This window comes from Cataglyphis hispanica, chromosome 6 (genome assembly GCF_021464435.1).
Source record: "Cataglyphis hispanica isolate Lineage 1 chromosome 6, ULB_Chis1_1.0, whole genome shotgun sequence".
Classification (NCBI taxonomy): domain Eukaryota; kingdom Metazoa; phylum Arthropoda; class Insecta; order Hymenoptera; family Formicidae; genus Cataglyphis; species Cataglyphis hispanica.
This window is the reverse complement of record NC_065959.1, coordinates 2480123-2500793: the sequence shown is the minus strand read 5'-3', so window position 1 is coordinate 2500793 and position 20671 is coordinate 2480123. Positions and strand designations below refer to the sequence as shown.

Here is a 20671-nt window from a genome sequence, read left to right as displayed (position 1 = left end):
TAATAAATATGGTAATTTGAAAGAAGGTGGTTATTTGGAAAGATAATGATAATGGTAAAAATTTTGGCAGACGACAGCGATCGGTCGACGGTAGTGCTAGAAGTGTCAAAGGGGCACGATGAAATAGTAACCTAATAACGTGAACCTCGTGCCCCTTCCGAATGCGAACGGCATATATAGAGGAAGCAAAGGCGACGATTTTTTATTCACGAACGTTGATCGACATGAGTGTTTGCCAAGAGCATGACGAGAGCTTCGTGAACTTGTCACTCGGTCAGAACGTTTTCTAGTGAATAGAATTTTGTGTTTAGTGCTGAGGTGAATGAGATTTGCGAATGAGCAAATTTATAAGGAGGAGATTTATAAAACTAAATTCCTGAGGAACAAATAAGTAGCTAGAAATCATTGTCATTTTCAAAAGTGGAAAAGTGGATCTCTCTTTAAGTGAAATTAGTCAACGTATGTATATTCGTTCAAATCGTCACATTATCCTGTCTAGCTTTGTTACTAAGTACTTATCTCATAAAAAATAATTTTATTATTATTACCCTTGCATAATTTTTTAAAAAATGCCTATCATAAATTTAATAATTTTATATATAATGTAAATAAAAATATAATGATTAAATAATAATTTATTTAATTAATAGTGAAAGACAGATATAATAATGAAATATTAGATTATATTGCAAGAATATTTGTTGTAGAACTGCAAATTGCAACTGTTTTATCATTCTGTATTCGTGAATTAGGGTCATTGTTGAAATGACCGCTGAAAAGGGGCGAAGACCGCTACTCACTTAGTATGCGCCGCAATCGCTTGCATTTCGTATTCAAGAGGGATCTTTTGCACTCATCTAGAAGGCATCTCGTGTCGTGCTTGTTTGTACTACTTGTCCATCCTTTTTCCTTCTAATTGAAACAACATTAATTCCATAAAAGATTATTTTGGGGACTTAGAAATCTCTAATTCGTCGCGTTGCCTAAAAGATACATAAAGTCTATATTTATATATTCTTTAATAGTTACTCTAATGATAGTTACTCTTAATCACTTGACTAATTATTTATATATGTCGTTAATTCTCTATAAAATGTGTTATCAGATGCTTTATTTCTATCGCACAGCGTTATCTGAAAAATAACAAGAAAAATTTGTTTTGCAATTTTCACAAATTGCTTATAATATATTTTCTTCTTGCAGATTTCTGTTAGTCTTTTTCAACGATAACTTACGCTCAAAATGATGTCTCATTATCAAACACGGAAATATCAATTCGGTTGGATCTTAGTTTTTCTGCTCTCTCTCCTTTTGGTCTCATCTCACGAAGAAGTGCCTCCGAATCATCAGAGTACACCGGATGCATCAACTTTGAAGATAGAGGCCAGAGAATCCGAGGCATCGATAATTCTGGGAAAGGATCTCGTTCTCGGTCCACCTTTATCGACTAGAGCCACGATAATCTCTAATTTCAGCAACTCCGACGACATTGCGTCGACAAAAATTAATTCCCTGGTAGATTCCACGAGCGTTAATCGGGTATATTTCGGAGAACGTGCCAAAAGTGTTCTCCGGAAACCCATCGTGCCGAAGAATGAGACTTCGCGAGGTTCTTATATCGTCGACAGCCGTCATCGATCCGTCAGCAAAGGCTCGAAGACTGCCTGGAAAAGAGACAGTTATCTCGATGCACTAAGACACTCGCGTAACAGCGAAGATTCGCGAGAAGGGATCGTGCAGACCGACTCAAAGACGAATACGAACAGGAGGGAATATGTGCAGGGGCCCGTTTACAGGCCGGAAACGGAGTACGGCTCCCCCGAATCTTCGTATGCATCCAAGAATCCGCGAATCACACACGGGGGGCCTAGCGATTCTTATCCTCAATCTTTGAAACCGTCAATGGGCTACAATGATAACTACAATGCTCCGCAAAACTCTTACGGTCCACCGCAGAATCCGTACGGCCCGCCGCAAGATGGTCCCTCGTTTTATCCGCAGACTCCTTCGTACGGACCTCCTGGAAATTCTTATTTACCACCGCAACAAGGTGAGATCAAAGGTAATGTCACGTTTACTGTCGAATAAATTTTTATTATATTTAATAAAATAAGAAAATTAGATAAAATTTATAAATATATTATTAAAAAAATATTATTATTTTTTCTCTTTCTGTTTACTCTTTTTTCATCTATTTTTATTATTATTATTAATTTATAATTATGACAAAGTGTATTATTTGATTAATGCAAAGTCAATTTTTTAAAGCGATTTTTTTTTTTTTTTAGTTTAAATGTTACATTTTTTTACTCTTCTTAATCACTTGAGTAATTATTTCCTGGTTTGTTTTAGGATATGGTTCTTCTATGCATTCTTCTATTCCAACTCCAGTCTACGGCGCTCCTTATGCACTACCGGAGGTATCTTACGTTTCTCTTCTGCCGAGCTTCGATCTAGGATTGCCATTTGCTCTCAAACTAAACGCATTCACCATTGCAAAAATCATATTGAAATTAGTGATTTTCAAGATGATTGTGAAATTTATTGCAGTAATTTGTTTGTTACTCTTCATACCGAAACTTGAGATAATCAAGAAAAAGGTCTCTGATAAAGGTGAAGACGACGAAGAACGTAATTTATCATCGCGTAAGTTGTTACATTAATTTACAGAATATTTCTGAACCTTGGATTGAATTTTAATGATTAACTGGATTGCAATAAATTAATTTTCAATCTAAAACATCATATTTATCATCTCTTAATTTTTTCTATTGTTTTTGTCTGATGGCATTTCATATTTTTCAGCTTATACAAGTTTGGAAACACTAAACAGTCTTGAAGGCGTGGTAAGAAGTTCCGTCGAAAAGTACGAGGCGCAAAACAGTGCTCGTTCAAATTCGACGGAGAAATGCACGACATTTACGTGTCGCATCACCGAAGCGTTTGCGTTCAACGAATCTTGGTACGGCTACTTGAATTTATTCAACAGCTACGTGGAGGAAGAAAGGCAGCTAACAAGACAGAAAGAGCAGTGAGAAGTTTACATTATCATCGAACTTCATTGTGTGTCATCTATGTACTCATGATTATTTATTTAATATATTTATTTATTTACATTTTATAAAAAAAAGAGATTTTTTTCCCTGAATGCTTAATTCATGATTAAAATATCATATTTTAACATATGATCAAAGAATCCTTTGCAAAATGTTGCAAATGTGGAACATTACTCGATCAATCTTGTAATCGACAGCATCCGAAACGTTTAGAGAAGATTACAAAATGATCTTTCCTTTTAGGTATGATACCGAAATTATTCGGTCATTACGTATTAATTGTAAATAATGAAGTGCACAAGTGCACTTGGGAAATAAAATTTTACCTAAACAAGTTACTTTTAATCACCGTTTTTTTTTTGTTTTTTTTTTTTCGATAATCGAATATGCGGATATATTGACGTAAGCACGTGATGTTCAATATGCTTCTTATTTATCAGTAAATTATTTATGTTGAAAAATATAAAACATATTTTTTAAATAAAAATAGAATAAAAGTTGGATGTCAATTTTAAAAGTAATATTAGGTAATAATATGCATATCTAAATTTATATAATTTAATCTAAATTTACAATATATTTTTTATACATTTATATTTGCAATATTCCTTTGTATAAACGTATTCAATTGCTCAGCTGCAATCTGTATTTTATTTAATGTATTGAGTATATTATATTGGGAAGTAAGGTGCCATATACAGCATGATTAACTCGACTATCATGACCAGAGTATAATGCATCCTACTCTCAATTCTTCTCAGGTGGGGATGGGGATTTAACTCGGTTTATAAACGTAGCATGGTGACACGATATGCCAGTCCTCTTTTGATTGCCATTCGTCGTGTCAGAAAATCGTCACTGAGAAATTTCAATTGAGACATCACTGATCAACCGGAACGATGGAGGTAGCAATTATAGTTGGTACGAAAACTGCATCGAGTTAATTTCACATTTTGTAACAAAAATATCGTGATAATCTCCGCAATTAATTAAATATATTATAATTTTATTAATCAAATTCAGATGCGTGATACACAATTGTTCAAATTATTAAAGACATTCAGTTAAATATTTGAAAATTTCATTAAATTCCTGATAATTTAGTTTAATAATTTATTTTTTGTGCACTTAAAAATATTACAAGTAAAATTTGATAATATAAATATTCTTATATCAATAATTCTTTCACTAGTTGATTTTATATCTCTTTATAAGTTTGGTTTAAATTTTTGATCGTTTTTTTTTATGATTTTTGTTAGAGTCTGTAAAAACAATTTTAAATTTCAAATGTATTAATTAAAAAAGGGCATTATTAAAATTTATAATAAAATCTTGATATTATTGCCATATATGTACGTGCACCTTTCGCCTCGCATTAATTTGAAATCCAGTTTTACTTGACCTCGATTGCAATATTACATCATTAAAATTGTTTAATTAAAAAAAGATAAAAAGCGTATTTTTTTTAATTAATTATTCATTAAAACTGTTATTCGCACAAAAATTATTGGAGATTTTCAAAGAAATCTCTTACCGTGAAAGATTAAGTAAAATATCTTTTACATGCGTGGGTGTAAGTATCCTTGAGAGAAGAAACGTCGCAATCGCGTTGCAAGGAGCAGAATGATCTCGATTTAAAATACCTTGATTACAATAAAGGCGCAATCATCCAATAGAGATGCGCATTAAGGCCATGCAGCATCCCAACGAGACACTAAGCCACTATCAATTGATTTACGTAATACCGTTCTCCACAACTTGTTAACGGGGAAAATTTTCGAAAATTATATCGGTCATTCGAATAACGTATTAATAAGAGTAATCTCTTATGATTATCTCGTTAAAGTATATTATCAACAACTTTATTGAGAAAAACTTTAAAATAATTGTGTTGATTGCAATTGCAATTTAAACTAAAATCTATTGCATTATGGTATAAAAAAAGAATTAATCAGAAATTTCTAAAAAAAAATTTGATCAAAATATTTTTGTAAATTAATTTAAATTTTCTATCCACCTTCTTTTTTAGCATTCGCGTTCCTCAGCATGTTCACGTTCTGCGAGGACACGTATGCTCTTCCCGATGACGCCAAGACAACCACCATGAAGGAAATAAAGGAACCTAAGGACATAAAGGAAGCGGCGACCGCGTCGAAGGATGTAAAGGATGCTATCAAGGCTGCCAAGGACGCGAAGAAAAATAAGAAGGACTGTGCTCGAGAATGCGGGAACGATTATGATCCTATTTGCGTTCACGATCCTGCTGACTCCAACTTCAAACCAAGGACTTTTGGCACGCAGTGCGCTTTGGATGTTTACAATTGCGAAATGGGCACGAGTAAGTATAAATTCGAAAGAAATATTATTTTATTAATTTTTTATATAAATAAAAAAAAAATTATAATCATACACACATTATTTCTCAACATCACAGAATTGGCTGTGAAGAGCAAAGGAGAGTGCCCTGGATCCGGCGGAGTAAAACTGTCTTAAACAATTGCTCGATTTCATAGGATCATCGTGAAACCACAAAATAGATCGTCAAATCAATCGTTATATCTTATTATCGCGAGTTTATTTAGTTTGAGTAAAATATCGTAATACATTGTGACCTGATGGCACTCTTTCCGCGATTATAGAATAGACAGAATTTTTTAAAAAAAGAAAACACTAGATATATAATTACGCGAGAAAATCTCTTTGACAATAAAATTGCCCACCAATTACACGTTATATATTTGCAATTACATAATGTAAAAGTCACAGTGTATCTATCTAATAAATATTAATAATGAGCAATTATTGATTTTGTTTCTCGTAATCACTTCCTTTTCTGCGATTCTGACACACTCATATTGATTCTGGTATGTGATTTCTAATTTATGTAAATCGATACACTGAGTATTGAATTTTTAAATATATGTACATGTGAATCGACTTTCTAATGACGACTATGATCTGTTCAAACGCAAATACAAAGTTAGTTAAATATATTCATAATTCTGGAGTAAACAGATAATTTTTATTTTTTTTATATCTGTTTTATTGTCTGTTTTTATTTCACGCAACTTATGCAGTTATGTTAAGCATAATCGATTACATATTGTATGCATCTTTATTTTACAATTTTTTATTTTTTACCATTTTTATTTTATACTATATTTCGTTGAAAATAAAAAAAAAATATATTTTTGTGTATGTGAGAACAATTTGCTTTCAAGAATCTTCTTTAAGTCATAAATAATAATTAAAAAGTTTGTTTAAGATATTAAATGCAGGTATTTCTTGCCATTATTAATTTTCATATTGATTATTTAATTTTCACATTGATTATTTAATCTTATAATGCTATAAGAAGAAGGAAATGTGTGACTGTAAATATGATATGTAACTTTATCTTATTTCTCTCTTCGACATATACATGTATCAATATTATATTATATAATATATTTCAGTCACTTTTTCGCAGTTGTACCGAATGATGTCGACACAATCCAAACAAGTTGTTATTACCGATTGACAAATAAATGTAACAATTTTGTAACTCATCTTCTAGAGGGTTAAACAAATATAAAGAAATATTATTAATTTGAATTACAGATAAGAAAATGGCCGAATTTACACAATATATTTTTACATTTTATTATCTTATCTCTCGTTCACGATTATTATTATCTCTATTAATTTAATTAATTATATTAGAATGAAATAAAAGTATGGCAACATTAGAAATTAATTAATTATATGTAATCTACTCTATATAATGTTAAAATATATTACATTTATATAGGATGATTTTATGACAATTAATTATTTTTTAGAAAAAGATTTGATAAAAATAATCTCATAAATTTCTCATAAATGTCAGAAGCATTGTATTACTAAGCATATGAACGGCGCATGTGCATTAAAGAACGTAATTTGTACGGGCGGGGCTATTGTCCGTCAATCTTCGTTGTAACGAGTTTACCTTTCAAATCAATGCCCAAGATAATGAGGATGCGACCGCGAGCGATGAAGAATGACGGCCGGCCGCGCGTCCTCAGTCCGGTGCACTTTGTCCCACCTACAATGTGTCATCATCTGGTCCGGGTGACGCGCGACATGACCGACTTATCTTCAAAACTTTACTGCGTAATTGTTCTCTTCTCGTTATGCGAGACGAGAACGTACCCTCTAGTCTCGTACACCTGCACGACCGCAAGCACGCGGACACCAACAGGTAATCAACGCACAAATCAAATAATTATCGGTGACTAAATCTGATAGTAGAAATCGATACCAAAAAAAATGCGGAAAGTAATTTGAATCGAAGTCTTATAAAGATGATAATTATATGCTATATCGTTGAATATTACATAGATTGAGATCGCGAAATATTATTTGTATCTAGATTTACGCGTTATCTATGAAGATTACGCTTCCTCAAGAATTCTAAAGCTGAGAAAAACGAGATTTTTTTATATGTAAAAAAAAGACTAATCAAATGCATAAAATTTTCAAAGCTATAATTCATTTTTTTGTATCGCCTCAGCTGTCAATACGATTTAAGATACGCGACTTTAAATCTCGAAATAAAGCATCCCATATAAGCGCAGATACGGAACGTTCACCGACGTCGGAATCAGTGTCGATCTTCGAAGAGATGGAGAATCGATTGTCGAGCCTCGAAAGGAGACTACGAGCGGTCGAACAGCCGGGTAAGAATCTCACGTTTCGCATACTCGATGTGGATACACGAAAACACAGCCAATGTTGTCGCAGTTTGGCAGATCAGCTCGAGGGAAGAGGATTGGGAGATTTGTGCCGAGGGACCGTGCAAATGCATACCAGAAATGAAATCGGTGTCTTGTTGGAGATACGATCTGCTGGATCTACCTCCGATGCAACTGGTCCCCGCCGATGTATTAAAACTGTAAGTGTCTCTTTAAAAAAAATCTAAAAATTCTAACTTAAATAATTTTTCCTAAAAAAAAAAATAAATGTATATTTTAAACTTTATTTTTCAATGTTTATTGCAATTTTTTATGACAGATATTTGTGAATTTTCCAATAGAATATTACCAGTGCAGTCTCAATGTAAATGCCTTGAGAGTGGAAATTACTTATTTGACATGCCTTTTATAGGGATCTCGGGAATAACCGGCTTAATGCTCTACATAGAGACACATTTAGAAACATGACGCGGCTGCACCATTTGTAAGTGATGTAAGTAACGACCGCGAAATGAGACTTCTAATGAGATGACGAATTATAGAGATCTGAGCAGCAACCTTATCGAGCATTTAGCATCGAATTTGTTCCTGCCGCTGCACGGCGTTGCAAATGTCAGGCTTAGTAACAATCTATTGAAGGAGATGCAACGAAATCAATTCTTTGGATTAAGAAATCTTCGAATACTGTACGTCAGACATTTAACGACAGAAAAAACAATTTTTATAAAAATCTATATATGTGTCAAAAATTTATAATTGTAAAAACTTCTAATGTAAAATTGCTGACAAGATTTTAAATTAAATTGCAGTTGTTGATTGAAAAAAGAAAATCAATCATAAAATAATGAAAAATACATATCGCCTTATAAATTAATTAAAAAAAAAACATTTAGAATATTAGATATATTCTGTAAATATATTTATTAAAATTTAAATTATATTTAATAACATCTCATTTTATTTTATTTTATTGTTAGCGATCTGTCATCAAACAAACTTCGTACTTTGCCGGAAGATCTTTTTTTGAGCAACAGACTTTTGGCTTTATTGGATCTTTCGTCGAATCGCATCTCGTCGTTATCTCCCGATACGTTTCGTGGTCTTGGGAATCTCGAGGAATTGTTGCTCGGTAAAAACCGGTTAACCGGATTACCCGTTCCAATTTTCCGAGATACGATTAATCTCAGACGCCTCGCACTCGAAGAAAATCGTTTGAAAGAACTGCCTAACAGTATATTAAAAGATCTAACTTCTCTCAAAGAGTTAGACATGAGAGATAATCGATTGACAGAAATATCTAAGGGGTTGTTTTCGACTCTTGTACAGCTAGAACTTCTGGAAATATCGAGCAATAGAATATCCCATGTAAATATCGTAAATTCTTTTACATTCTTTCTTTTATTTTTAAAATCATGGCACTAATATATAGGATGGGCCTAAATCAGTTTTAAATGTATTTCAAAAAAGTATTTACAAAAAAGTATTTCTTCGGCTATCGATAGAATTTTATAAAAATACTCTTTATTTATGCTGTTATGGTTTTAGATAATTTTTAATATTTAACATATTTAATAATTTAATAATTTTTAATATAAACCAATCACTGTAGGAAATGATAGCTTATCTCAAAACCTATGGAACATACTACAATCATTTCATTTGAAAGATAATTTAATTTTTTACAACTTTTGTTTAGACATTATTTGTTAAAAAACGCATATCTGGCTTAATATTTGTAAAAACTTATAAAGTAACCGCGATTTCGGAGGTTTTTAGGTGCTAACTTCTTAAGGAAGCATTTTTTAACTCATGTTTATAGGAAACTTTTTGTTCAGAATTAAATTTCCTATAAAATCTTAAAGTCTGGTCGAAAGGTTTGAGCCCATCCTGTATATAGCATAAAAATAGTTTCTTATAAGAGAAAAATTTATATCTTATAATATTATATAAAGATTAATGTTGATTAATGTTTTTAAAAAATGATTTCTTTCTTTAAGTAATTTTGTTCTTTGTGATAGATTGATACAAGAGCCTTTCTCAGCATGACAGCTCTTCGAGAACTCCGACTAGGACATAATCATATAAAACACTTGCCACCTGGATTATTCAATAATTCTATGTCTTTGGAACGTCTTATTCTCTATGGCAATCGTATAGAAATCTTAATCAGAGGTGTCTTTCGCGGATTATCCAACGTCACATCTCTTTTCTTGCAATCTAATCGATTAAGATTAGTGCAATCAGGAGTTTTCGAAGATACGCCGAGATTGCAGAAACTGTGAGTCGATACTTGACTTTCGTATAAACATATAATTTTCAATTTAATATTGAACAATGTTAATTTTTTCTCCTTTGATGTTTAATTTTCTTTAATTATATAATACGATATCGTGTTCTTTTAGACAATTGGAGTCAAATGACATCTCTTTTTTGCCAGCTGGCAGTTTGGACGCCATATCGATGATTCAGCAGATACGTCTAAGTCGAAATCCTTGGCATTGCGACTGCCGTGCCTCTTATATCGCCTCTTGGCTACGCAGAAGATTTGCCAGATTCGCGAATCTAACCAATCCGTTGCAGATACAACAAGCTTTGATCTTGACAGGCAATTGGAGTATCTGGGAATTTGGAGCTGGTGCAACTTGTAGAGGCCCTGGTATTCTAGGTGATCAGTCGCTGCTGCGTTTGACCTTTCACGAGCTCTGTGAGGGTCAATGGGCTTCTATGAAGGGGATCATACCTCGGTTACCTCTCGATGCTATAATGCCATCCGTTACGCCGCGTGAAATCAGAAAAAACACAGTTTTAACATGATCTTGGTATAAATTGATTAAATACTATATTTCTGGAGAATTATTTTTATTTTACGGTGATGCAATAATCTTAATATAAAATGTAAACAAATATAAAAACTCATTTCTAAACTTTTGCGCAATTGACATTACATTTATAGTTTTATATATTAAATAGACACATGGCAAGATAATTTAAAAGTAATTATTATAGATTGAGATTATGGCTGGAGGAATAAATATAAACAATAAAGAGTTGAGTATAAAAAATATGTTTATTATAACAAAACTAGAATAAAAGATTTCAACTAACACAGATGCTATCGCGACAGATAACCGTCTTTCTTCCTTTTAAGTCAAATGTCTCGAGTTGTCGTATGATCCGTCTGATCTGTTAAACGTTAATTTTCGACTGATTCCCTTTTTACCAATAAAAGACCTTTGCGCTGGTCAGTCTTATCACACCCATCTAGTATTCAGACACAACCTGGCCTTTATGCGACAACTGTCAGAATCGTCACAATCCTGATTTATGATTCACTTTCTCTTTTGGTAACAAAAGAGAAAGTGAATCATAAATCAGGATCTACGTTACTGTTACTACCATATGTTCTATCATTAGCAAGTTTTTCGAATATTGAAATAAAGTCTTACAATAGATACTCTAAAAAATAAAAAATCTAAAATTTAAAAGAAAAGTTGTAACATAAAAATATTCTCCATTTTACATTATTATGTATATATTAATTATAATATTGATAATATATGTTATAATATATTGTTGCAAATATAAAAAACGTAAAATACACAAGTTTGTATCTATGAAACATAAAATGCCACGTGATATTATTAATCAAGATTATTGTTAACAATGATTACAAGTCTCCTTTTTATAATGAATCGTTCCTAATTTTCATTTCTATAAGGAATACATCATGAGCGAAATACATTTGTGTTAATAACTGCACTGTGCGATAACGCAATTTATAATATTTTAATATTATAATAATATTATAATAATATGAGCGCGAAAGTTATAGCGAGCGTGCGAGCGAGCGTGCTCCAAAAGAGACAAGCGCAAAATGAGACGGCCGACGGACAACGACACCCGCGAGTATCGAGACGCGCTCGATTCTAAGATGAATAAAATACACTTAACACTTTGCTATATTAATCATACGCGAGGTACGATTATAATTCGCACGCGGCGGATAAACAGCGATAAATCGTCTGTCTCGGAATAACTCCGGTAGTCACACAACGGCACTGAAATATGTCTATTTCAATAAACGAGACCGAATCTTTATTTCACTCGCCTAGCGTATACGCGTCAAAAGTACTCTGAGCGGAATGCGCCGCGCTCGGTTGGCGGCTTACTTTTATACTGTCGTCGCCTTCTCGAAGGATCCAGAAGGTCCCCGAAATTTAGTCATTTCCGCCGACAGTTTTTAGGTGACTTGTTTGTCGCAATTTTACCTTAGATCCTTCGAGAAGGGCGACGATGTTTGTTGTTGGCGCGCGTTTTCGCTCGATCGCAAAAAACGCTATCTCGCATCGCGCGCGCGGCGATGACGCGGTCGCGCGGCAACAAAAATGCGAAGTTCGAGATCGTTGCAATCTCGAACATAATATTATAATAATATTTGTAATACAATATAAATTTTATGATGAAATGACAATATATATGTCAAATAAAAATATTAGATTATAAAAAAATACTTGTCTTAAAAGTGTGTTATTGTATTACGTTTTTTCTATTTTTTCTATTTTAGAATAAATAAAACTCTTCAGTAATTTATTTCAACAGTCATCAAATGATGCAATATTATGCAAGTTCATACAAGTTCATAAATCTAACTGCTCTAGAAAATTAGATATAGATTCACTTCCGCTACATTTTTATGCGATTCGAGGACAGGCAAAGTGCATGATGAATATAATTGGCACGCGTGAATGGAATTTTTGCAGCGAGGAGGAACGAGGAGTTGCCGAGATTCGCAAACATACGATGTGTTTTCAATCCGACCACGACAGAGAGCAATCCCCTCATAGTCGAAATGGAAGGGGCCCAACAAGCGGACCGATGAATTTGTTGACTGGTTAGTCAGTGGGCTCGCTCGCTTCGTTTCAGTGTGCATTTTGCGATGGCTGGGAACGAGTCAATTACCAACAATGTCGTCACGATGCTGGAGAATCTTCTGAGGATTCTCAAAGAAGAACATGTTTTCGATCGTTCGGACGATCAACGTGTCGTACAATTTGCGCATCCCGAAGTATTACAGGTGAATATTAGTTTGATCTCTCACGTTAAAACTTTTCTTACTCCTGCTGCTTATATCTGAATTTTTTGTCATTCTTTTATATACTTACCAAGAGAGATGTATTTTATATCTTAATATTATATTATTAATGCGTTTGTATTCATGTTTTTGTTATTACTGTCATTATTTTATACACCATAAAAATTTTCATCTTATGTTTCTGTCATCTCCGTGTTTTAATTAACAATAAATCCATTAAATAAATAATAAAGTTTAATAATATCATATAATCAATAATAACGATTCTATCATTTATAATTTATATTATATATAACACAAATCGTTAAGCGATTAATTAAAAAAGTATAGATTTTATTACACCTATCTATTTTATTTTATACGTATTGTATATATTTATTGTGTATATCTATCGTGAATATTTGCGATGCCATTTACATAAGCAGCGATAGATTTTAGCGTAAAAAATATTCTATAATGCACGACAGAATATTTCCTTGTATAATATGTGGAATATTTATTGATACGATGTGATTATTAGAACATAAAAATTTCCGATATTATTATGAGGTCAATGATTATAATATTAATAACGTTGTTATCATTATGTGTAGCGTTGGCCAGACAAACCGTCTCTTTATTCGAAAAACTTTGCCATGCAATGCATCATTCTTCTAAGGCTCATATTATATTTGTTGTATGAGGAATTTGTTAGGTATGCTTATTGAACAGAGAATTCCTAGAGTTTCTCTATTGAAATTCTAAGAATTTTCTGCCTGATAGCCAATCCATACAACATTCGACAAATATTTTGTCATAAGAGTATATCAGCCTAAGTTGATTTATTAATAGAATAATTTGTAAGAAAACAAAAAATATTTCTCCAAATAAATGAATTTACAGATTCGATAGATATAATCACATAATTATTTCGATTGGTGTAATCAAATATAAAAATTATTTCGGATAATAAATTGTCGTATTATTTACAATTATTATTATTATTTACAACAGAGTATTATTTACAACAGAGAATGCTTGAAAGAATATCAGATTATAATGATTCTGATAAAATTAATTTTGATGATAGAATAATCATTGTTTCCTCTCTAATCAAATGTTATTTTTTGTGTAGAATGAAATATCGTTTTCTTTGGATAAAAATCCAGTGGAAGAGAAGCAACTGGAGACGTTGATACGTCAGATTATACAATACTCCGTGAAAACGAGCAATCCGCATTTTCATAATCAACTCTACGGTGGCGTTGACGAATACGGGCTAGTTGGCTCCTGGTTAACGGAGGTCTTAAACACTAGCCAGTAAGAGAAGTATCATGCTTCATTAAGAAATGTTCAGCAATAATAAACAATATACTTTCTACGTACACTTGAAAATGCAACATCGTCTGCCACTTTCGAGATAACGCGATAAATAATCAAAGCTATTACATAACTATTGTTACGTCGCTAATCTGCTAACATTGCATCTCAGACGACGCATGACTTATCGCACAACCGCAAATAGCACATATTAAATCCTTATCATCGCCAAAAATATTTGACTTCAGACTCTCTTTAATATTAAAATGCTCTTAACAAGTTACAAAAATATTGCTGCCTAAAAATGAAGTGCAAAATAAATAATAACTAACTACAATTATATAACAAATATATTTTTGCTAGGTACACATATGAAGTCGCACCTGTATTTACTTTAATAGAGCACGAGGTGATAAAGAAATCGTTGCAGCTCGTGGGCTATCCATCGATGCCGCTTGCCGATGGTATAATGTGTCCAGGTGGTAGTATAGCAAACATGTACGCGATGATGATGGCCAGATACATGAGATTTCCGGAAACCAAGAGATCGGGCATCTCTTGCTTTGGAAAATCTCTAATCTGTTTGACCAGCGAAGACAGTCATTACTCGATCTCGAAAGCTGCCAATTGGCTAGGTATAGGCATCGATAATGTTTGTAAGGTACGAATATCATTCATCTTTTTAATCTCTGAATATACACAACGATATATTTTTTATTAAATATTATCATATTCTATCTTCTAAGAAAGAGAAAAGAAGTTAGAAATTTATATTATCTTATATTATCTTTTGTAAAGGTATTCTGGATGTCGAATAATATTCAGAAATATTTTTCGCAACTTAAGAGTATTACATGAATTCTGTTTATCAAATTATTTTTTATTTTTAACGTTAAGCATAAAAAATATAATAATTGAATGAAGTTTAGATTAAATTCTATAACTATACTGATTGTATAAGAGTATATTCTTTAAGAGTAAATTTTTCTTATCACAGGTAAAGACAGACGAGTATGGTCGCATGAAAGTGGATGACCTAAAGGAAATTATAAAAAAAATAAAGAATGACGGACACTTACCGTTCTTCTTGAACGCGACTGCCGGTACTACCGTCCTCGGAGCTATCGATCCATTGCTGGAAATCGCCGAGATCTGTCGCAGCGAGAACATCTGGTTACACGTAGACGTTCGTATAAATTGTATGAGAGCTATTAGCTCGAGAGGCAACGTAATCTAAATTAGAGATCTCTTGTGCAGGCTTGTCTCGGTGGTAGTTTGCTGCTTTCGGAGCATTATCGAAGTCGACTACGCGGCATTGAATTGTTTGTAACTGCTTTTTTACCAGCGCTGTCGAGGAAAGAAAGCGACAAATGTTCAAAATTAATGTAGTGATTATTCGCAATCGAAATTGTCATTAGTCGTCACATAAATATTATCCACATAATTTACTTAAATTGAAAAAACTTTGCTCTCAAGGAAACGTTAAGCAATACTTGTATCAATCAAAAAAGACTTTCCTTCCTCGTGTGTTAAAAACATTTCAACTTGAAATGATTAATCAGCATGTGCCAGTTTTCCTTGATCAAGTATTGTTCTGTGACACTGTTGGTTTAGGTCAAACTCGGTTGCCTGGAATCCGCACAAGATGCTTGGAGCGCCGCTACAATGTTCCCTGTTTCTGGTCAAAGGTGAACAAGCATTGCACAAAGCGAATTGTTACAAGGCATACTATCTTTTCCAACAGGATAAATTTTACGACGTCAGCTGGGATACAGGTGATAAAAGCGTGCAATGCGGTAGAAAGGTAATTACAAGTTATTATCTTTCCAAGATATTATAATATTTAATCTCACAATAAATTAAAGATTTTATTCTTGATATGTATATACATGTATATAAAAAATTCATCTAAGAGATTATGAAAAAAGATGTCTAAAATTAAAATATTGTATAAATATTTAGACCACATTTTTTGACTAAGAAATAATCATGATTTTTTATTTATCCGATATGCCTCAAGGTCGATGCAATGAAATTTTGGTTAATGTGGAAAGCTCGAGGCACGATAGGCCTTGGACTATTGGTGGATAATGCAATGCACTGCGTGGAATATTTCTTCAAACAAATTCAAAAAACTCCTGGCTTCCGGTTGGTGCAGTCCAATTATCAATTGTGCACCATTTGCTTCTGGTAAGCAATTTTACATAATTATTACGAAATTCGCGATCAATGTTACGACGAATTTCATTTCAGGTATATACCTTCGAAGATGCTTGGTCAGCCAGAAACTTCAAATTGGTGGAAGCAGCTGTACAATACAACAACTGAGATAAAGAAACGTCTGACTTTGCGTGGATCTGTCATGATCGGTTACACACCTTTATTACATAGGGAGAAGTGCGGCAATTTCTTTCGTATGGTCGTGACTTGTCAACCACCGCCCACGGAATCATCCATGGATTTCGTTATTAAAGAGATTCAAGAAGTTGCGTTAAAATTAGATGAAGAATCGTCTTAATCTCTTCTAATCATGAGCTTCATATAATGAAATATTAAAAATTCATTTTTCTCATTAAGAATATAGGAATATTTATTCAGTATTAATTTCTAAAAACTGTTAAAAAGGAGAATATTTATTTATTGCAAATGAATACGCGAATAAATGCATCGCATACAGTACTTATTAATCGCATATACACGTGACCTTGATAACGATACTTTATCTTATACAGCATCAAACGTTATGTCAAAAATTTCTATCTTTTGTATATTATCTTACATTCTTTTCATAGCATTATATAATTATCTCATATGTAGGACATAATTAACGCGCGATCAAAAACTTTTAATTTAGCATCCTGGAAGACATTCTTCTAAGTTCTAAATAAAAAATTTTGTTCATCGAGGCAAGCAGAGGTAAATTAATCTAATGGTCGCATGCATACACGCGACTCAATGTGAGCCAATATAAACGCAATCGTCGCGCAACGTATGTGTTTATCGTTACACATATATTATACACGCATATGATGTACGCATATTTGTTCCATCGTCATAAAGCTATGTTTAAGAAGATGCATTTTATATACAACTCCATATCATGGCACTACATTATTCGAATAAAATATTCAATAGTTCTCCTAAATCAAAACATAAAAGACAAATTTTCATTCTTCAAGACGAATATATATATAACACATTTTGTATTTATATAACTTTCAATCAATCGATTCTTAATAGTCTAATCATCTGTGTAATCGCATGTACGTATCGCAGTGTTATAGACACGTTTCCCTGTTTTCCTTTCTCTTGTAGAAATAATCTTACATTATATATAAAGTATATTATCTATGAATATTCACATTGGGATGAAGGATCATGAAACTTTATACAAATGAATCAAAAAATGCCCAGGCATGAGCAAAATTATTTCTCGATTTCGTCCGTTTGCATTCTTTATCTCTCTTATTTTGGGAAAGAATACATATATACAAAAACAAAAATAAACTCTTATAAAATCTCTCGAAACAATGATTTTCTCTGCGGGTTATCCTCCAGAAGTTATTGCGTTGTTCCGAAAACGATGCATCGCAAAAAATGCTACTCGACTATGAAACATACTTATCTGTCCCTTAAAACGTGGCAATTGCAAAAAAAAAAAACATCATCATGTCCGTACCGAAATATGTTTCAAATTTTCTGATCTTCAATATAAAACAATCTCAAATTTGCGCCGTCAGTCGCAGTATTGTCGTTAATTATCGAAAGCGGCGGAAAACATATATCACTAACATTAGCACTAAAAAAATATAGTCTTGTAGATAGACGCTCCTTTGATCGCCTTAGTTTAATTAAGTAGATACACTCTTCCTGTAACGCGGAAGTCCTCAAATCACACATGCGTCACTTTAATATCAATCGAACATTAATCGATCGATAAGATTTGCATCAGCTGCCAAATGCGTGGAATGAATTAACATTCGGGGTCAGCAACATTACATATGACTCACCTCCACGAAGATCACACGCGATCGGAAAAATCAGAGTACAAATGAAACAATGCACTATTCGCACGACTTCATGCGCATGACTCGTTTAGTAGTTTTAATTAGTAGTATTTGTCCTGGTCGAGATCAGCACGAATATGTTGCTGACCGTGACTGTTCCGTTTCAGGGTGGCGGATTCGTAATCAAGACTCTTCGGATATAGCTTAGGACTACCGAGACCGTTAACGTTGGGATTATTTTTACCGCGTAGAGTTCCGTTTCCGTTAGTACTGCCCGAAAAGCTAGGCTGTCGCTTTGCATTTACCTGTAATTAGCTCTTTTCAAGTATCTGTGTCAAGAACATATTCAAGTATCCAAGTGCGCTCTTTCGAGTCTCTTACCTCTTTCAACGGTACGGTGACGTAAGGATTTTGTTTACTGATATAATGCGGATTCCCTGACATGCGCGGTTTGCGTCGTTTCAAGTAAAAGAAGCACAGAATTGCGGTTAATGCCAAGCCAGTGACAAAACCGCTTATGCAGCTGCCCACCAATGCGCCCACTGTCATACCCGAGCTCTCCACGCTCGAAGGCAAGGCATTTACATCTGGAAAAACATATGCAACACGTTCAATAATACTTCAAACAAACACTTTAAACCTTATCCTAACTGCGCATTCCAACAACGCATTCTCACCGTTGTCCATGCAATCCGGAAGGCAATCGCGTGTCTCGCGGGTTGGCCCTTCGCACAGGCCGGGTCCCTGCAGAAGGCATGTTCGTTTCCGATGTTGTTGATGATCGCCGTCGCACGGGGTCCAACGCGACCATGTGTCCCAACCGGCTAGCGATTCGCAACTGGCCATCTCGCAAGTCTCCCTAACTAATCTGGGACCGCTGCAGCTCTCTGGACCGAGACACTCTCTCGTCCTAGTACGTACGCCGACACCGCAGGTCGTTGAGCACTCGGACCACTCCGTCCAACATGACCATTGTCCTTCTGCTGTATTGCTATCGCCGGGATTCACGCGGCACGGATGCGAGTTACAGACTCTACTCTGTGCAGAGAGACCACCTTCGCATGGTGGCGACTCGCATTGCCTCACCTATATAAACGTGGCATTCGCTTTCATATTTAAATATAACAACAGTGGTTTTGTAAATTTGATATTTTATACATTTGATATTTTTTTTAATAATCTATAATATTTAATTTTAACAATTTTTTTTTTTTTTTATTTAGCTGAAGACATTATGAATCAAGCAGTTTTACAAAATTCACTACTATGTATATGTTAGAAGACATCAATAAAACTACGACAAATACTTACTCTATGTTGTGTACCTCGCCCGCAAGGACGATCGCATGAACCCCAAGAAGACCATTCACCCCAGCCGCTTTCATTGATAGATTCTGCGTCTTTCCCTCTCTGGCAAGACCCATCATTTCTACAATACCTTTCCTCCTCCTTGGCGAGCTGCACTCGCACGCTTGACGGATCATCCGTCTGTGCGCGGCAGCTGAATCGAAAACGTTTCTCCAGATAGCCCGTACTGCTACTTTGCAAACTGGCATTCACTGCCAACCAAGGGGTCCATCCAGAATATCGTCTTGTCTCAGCACATTCATGAGTATTACATTCCTCAACCTAAAAAAATTCACTTTCGTCAAACAATTTCTGTCTGGTATAAAAAAAAAATCTACATTAGGGAATAAAGAAATATTTTTTTCACGAAACATTCAAACACTTGCCTGAAAATCGCATCCAAGACATTCAACGCCACCCTTCTTCGGCGACGGATTATCGCAGGTTCTCTTCCTAATACGTATTCCTATAAAATGTGAATTGTTAATTTTATAAACGCTCATGTTATAGAAAAGTATAAACTATTGCTTCCATATTATACAAATATCTAAAATACATCAAGAAATTTTTAATTCTTCAAAACATTTCATTAAGAATTTCTTAGATTTTTATATTGTATAGGTATTATTATGTAAAATGATGTTATCGGTGCTGCTATTAGATACTCACCACCATTGCACGGTCGCGAACACGCGTGCCAGGGGCCCCAGGTCGACCACTGTCCGTTCTGAGGCGGCGGAGTGATTTTGGCGGGGACAGGACAAGGCGGCAGATCGATGCACACGATATCGTCGTGATCGTGACCGACGCAAACGCGCCCGCCGAACGCAGGAGCCGGATTCGTGCAGGTTCGCCGGCGAGTTTTCATCGCAAAACCGCAAGTCTGGGAGCAGGCCGACCAAGCTGACCAGGCGGTCCAGCCGCCATGAACGGTGCAATTTGTTACTCTGACACGCGCACCCGTGCAGCTCTCGCCGCCGTGCTGCGGCGGAGGATTGTTGCATTCTCTGGTCTGACATTGGCATGTGTCAATCTTCTGTAGAACAGATTTTAAACGTCATTTTCATCGATAGAGAAAATACTTGTAATTAAAGATAGTACAGATATTTCAAAGTTCCATCCAGTTATGTTAGACGTCAATAAACTATCAATATT

The 20671-nt window shown here is 34.2% G+C and overlaps 5 protein-coding genes and 1 long non-coding RNA gene across 11 annotated transcripts in view; 4 read left to right on the top strand and 2 right to left on the bottom strand.

Annotated features, from left to right (window-relative positions):
• The first annotated feature begins 229 nt into the window (after nt 1–229).
• On the top strand, nt 230–3078 carry LOC126850195 (uncharacterized). Of its 3 annotated transcripts, none has more exons than XM_050592915.1 (5): nt 230–459; nt 708–882; nt 1204–2050; nt 2353–2646; nt 2806–3078. In XM_050592915.1, exons 3-5 carry the CDS (start codon nt 1243–1245, stop codon nt 3033–3035), a joined length of 1332 nt encoding a protein of 443 aa, XP_050448872.1. In that variant the 5' UTR covers nt 230–459; nt 708–882; nt 1204–1242; the 3' UTR covers nt 3036–3078. The 3 variants fall into 3 exon arrangements, with proteins under 3 accessions (XP_050448872.1, XP_050448870.1, XP_050448871.1); XM_050592913.1 differs by having other exon boundaries at nt 1204–2062; XM_050592914.1 differs by lacking the exon at nt 708–882 and having other exon boundaries at nt 1204–2062.
• A 753-nt stretch (nt 3079–3831) lies between these two features.
• LOC126850207 (uncharacterized) lies at nt 3832–5855 on the top strand. Its single transcript, XM_050592932.1, has 3 exons — nt 3832–3977; nt 5086–5394; nt 5491–5855. Exons 1-3 carry the CDS (start codon nt 3956–3958, stop codon nt 5547–5549), a joined length of 390 nt encoding a protein of 129 aa, XP_050448889.1. The 5' UTR covers nt 3832–3955; the 3' UTR covers nt 5550–5855.
• Nucleotides 5856–7048: 1193 nt separating this feature from the next.
• Nucleotides 7049–10875, top strand: LOC126850187 (leucine-rich repeat-containing protein 15-like). Of its 2 annotated transcripts, none has more exons than XM_050592899.1 (8): nt 7049–7278; nt 7655–7756; nt 7821–7971; nt 8184–8255; nt 8314–8457; nt 8749–9136; nt 9790–10049; nt 10174–10875. In XM_050592899.1, exons 1-8 carry the CDS (start codon nt 7050–7052, stop codon nt 10583–10585), a joined length of 1758 nt encoding a protein of 585 aa, XP_050448856.1. In that variant the 5' UTR covers nt 7049; the 3' UTR covers nt 10586–10875. The 2 variants fall into 2 exon arrangements, with proteins under 2 accessions (XP_050448856.1, XP_050448857.1); XM_050592900.1 differs by having other exon boundaries at nt 7118–7278; nt 7650–7756.
• Nucleotides 10383–11641, bottom strand: LOC126850210 (uncharacterized). Of its 2 annotated transcripts, none has more exons than XR_007687517.1 (3): nt 11512–11641; nt 10877–11032; nt 10383–10529 (listed from the first exon to the last, which is right to left on the bottom strand). It is a non-coding gene; the product is annotated as an uncharacterized LOC126850210 (long non-coding RNA). The 2 variants fall into 2 exon arrangements; XR_007687516.1 differs by having other exon boundaries at nt 10877–11055; nt 11512–11634.
• Nucleotides 11642–12545: 904 nt separating this feature from the next.
• Nucleotides 12546–17684, top strand: LOC126850189 (acidic amino acid decarboxylase GADL1). The gene is made up of 8 exons (XM_050592903.1): nt 12546–12845; nt 13978–14162; nt 14526–14823; nt 15160–15348; nt 15420–15484; nt 15777–15966; nt 16183–16352; nt 16416–17684. The coding sequence occupies exons 1-8, from the start codon at nt 12708–12710 to the stop codon at nt 16678–16680; spliced, it is 1500 nt and encodes a 499-aa protein (XP_050448860.1). The 5' UTR covers nt 12546–12707; the 3' UTR covers nt 16681–17684.
• LOC126850179 (semaphorin-5A) overlaps nt 16775–20671 on the bottom strand; it is an 84990-nt gene continuing 81093 nt past the window's right edge. Inside the window, exons 10-15 of one of the 2 annotated variants that reach the window (XM_050592885.1) lie at nt 20186–20552; nt 19903–19982; nt 19481–19798; nt 18847–19255; nt 18551–18756; nt 16775–18474 (exon numbers count right to left, since the gene is read on the bottom strand). In XM_050592885.1, the coding sequence (XP_050448842.1) occupies nt 18271–18474; nt 18551–18756; nt 18847–19255; nt 19481–19798; nt 19903–19982; nt 20186–20552 (1584 nt within the window). In that variant the 3' untranslated portion in view covers nt 16775–18270. The remainder of the gene's footprint in view (nt 18475–18550; nt 18757–18846; nt 19256–19480; nt 19799–19902; nt 19983–20185; nt 20553–20671) is intronic. The other variant, XM_050592886.1, reaches the window with a different exon arrangement.

Excerpts from the sequence above, each read along its gene's own strand:
- LOC126850207 (XM_050592932.1), top strand. The coding sequence starts at position 3,956 with ATGGAGGTAGCAATTATAGTTG. Across the intron at positions 3,978-5,085 it reads GGAGGTAGCAATTATAGTTG|CATTCGCGTTCCTCAGCATG; the intron begins GTACGAAAACTG and ends CTTCTTTTTTAG. Across the intron at positions 5,395-5,490 it reads CAATTGCGAAATGGGCACGA|AATTGGCTGTGAAGAGCAAA; the intron begins GTAAGTATAAAT and ends TCAACATCACAG.
- LOC126850195 (XM_050592914.1), top strand. The coding sequence starts at position 1,243 with ATGATGTCTCATTATCAAACACGGAAATATCAATTCGGTTGGATCTTA. Across the intron at positions 2,063-2,352 it reads GCAACAAGGTGAGATCAAAG|GATATGGTTCTTCTATGCAT; the intron begins GTAATGTCACGT and ends GGTTTGTTTTAG. Across the intron at positions 2,647-2,805 it reads AGAACGTAATTTATCATCGC|CTTATACAAGTTTGGAAACA; the intron begins GTAAGTTGTTAC and ends CATATTTTTCAG.
- LOC126850187 (XM_050592899.1), top strand. The coding sequence starts at position 7,050 with ATGAGGATGCGACCGCGAGCGATGAAGAATGACGGCCGGCCGCGCGTC. Across the intron at positions 7,279-7,654 it reads AAGCACGCGGACACCAACAG|ATACGGAACGTTCACCGACG; the intron begins GTAATCAACGCA and ends ATATAAGCGCAG. Across the intron at positions 8,256-8,313 it reads ATGACGCGGCTGCACCATTT|AGATCTGAGCAGCAACCTTA; the intron begins GTAAGTGATGTA and ends GACGAATTATAG.
- LOC126850189 (XM_050592903.1), top strand. The coding sequence starts at position 12,708 with ATGGCTGGGAACGAGTCAATTACCAACAATGTCGTCACGATGCTGGAG. Across the intron at positions 12,846-13,977 it reads CGCATCCCGAAGTATTACAG|AATGAAATATCGTTTTCTTT; the intron begins GTGAATATTAGT and ends TTTTTTGTGTAG. Across the intron at positions 15,485-15,776 it reads CGACTACGCGGCATTGAATT|GTCAAACTCGGTTGCCTGGA; the intron begins GTTTGTAACTGC and ends CTGTTGGTTTAG.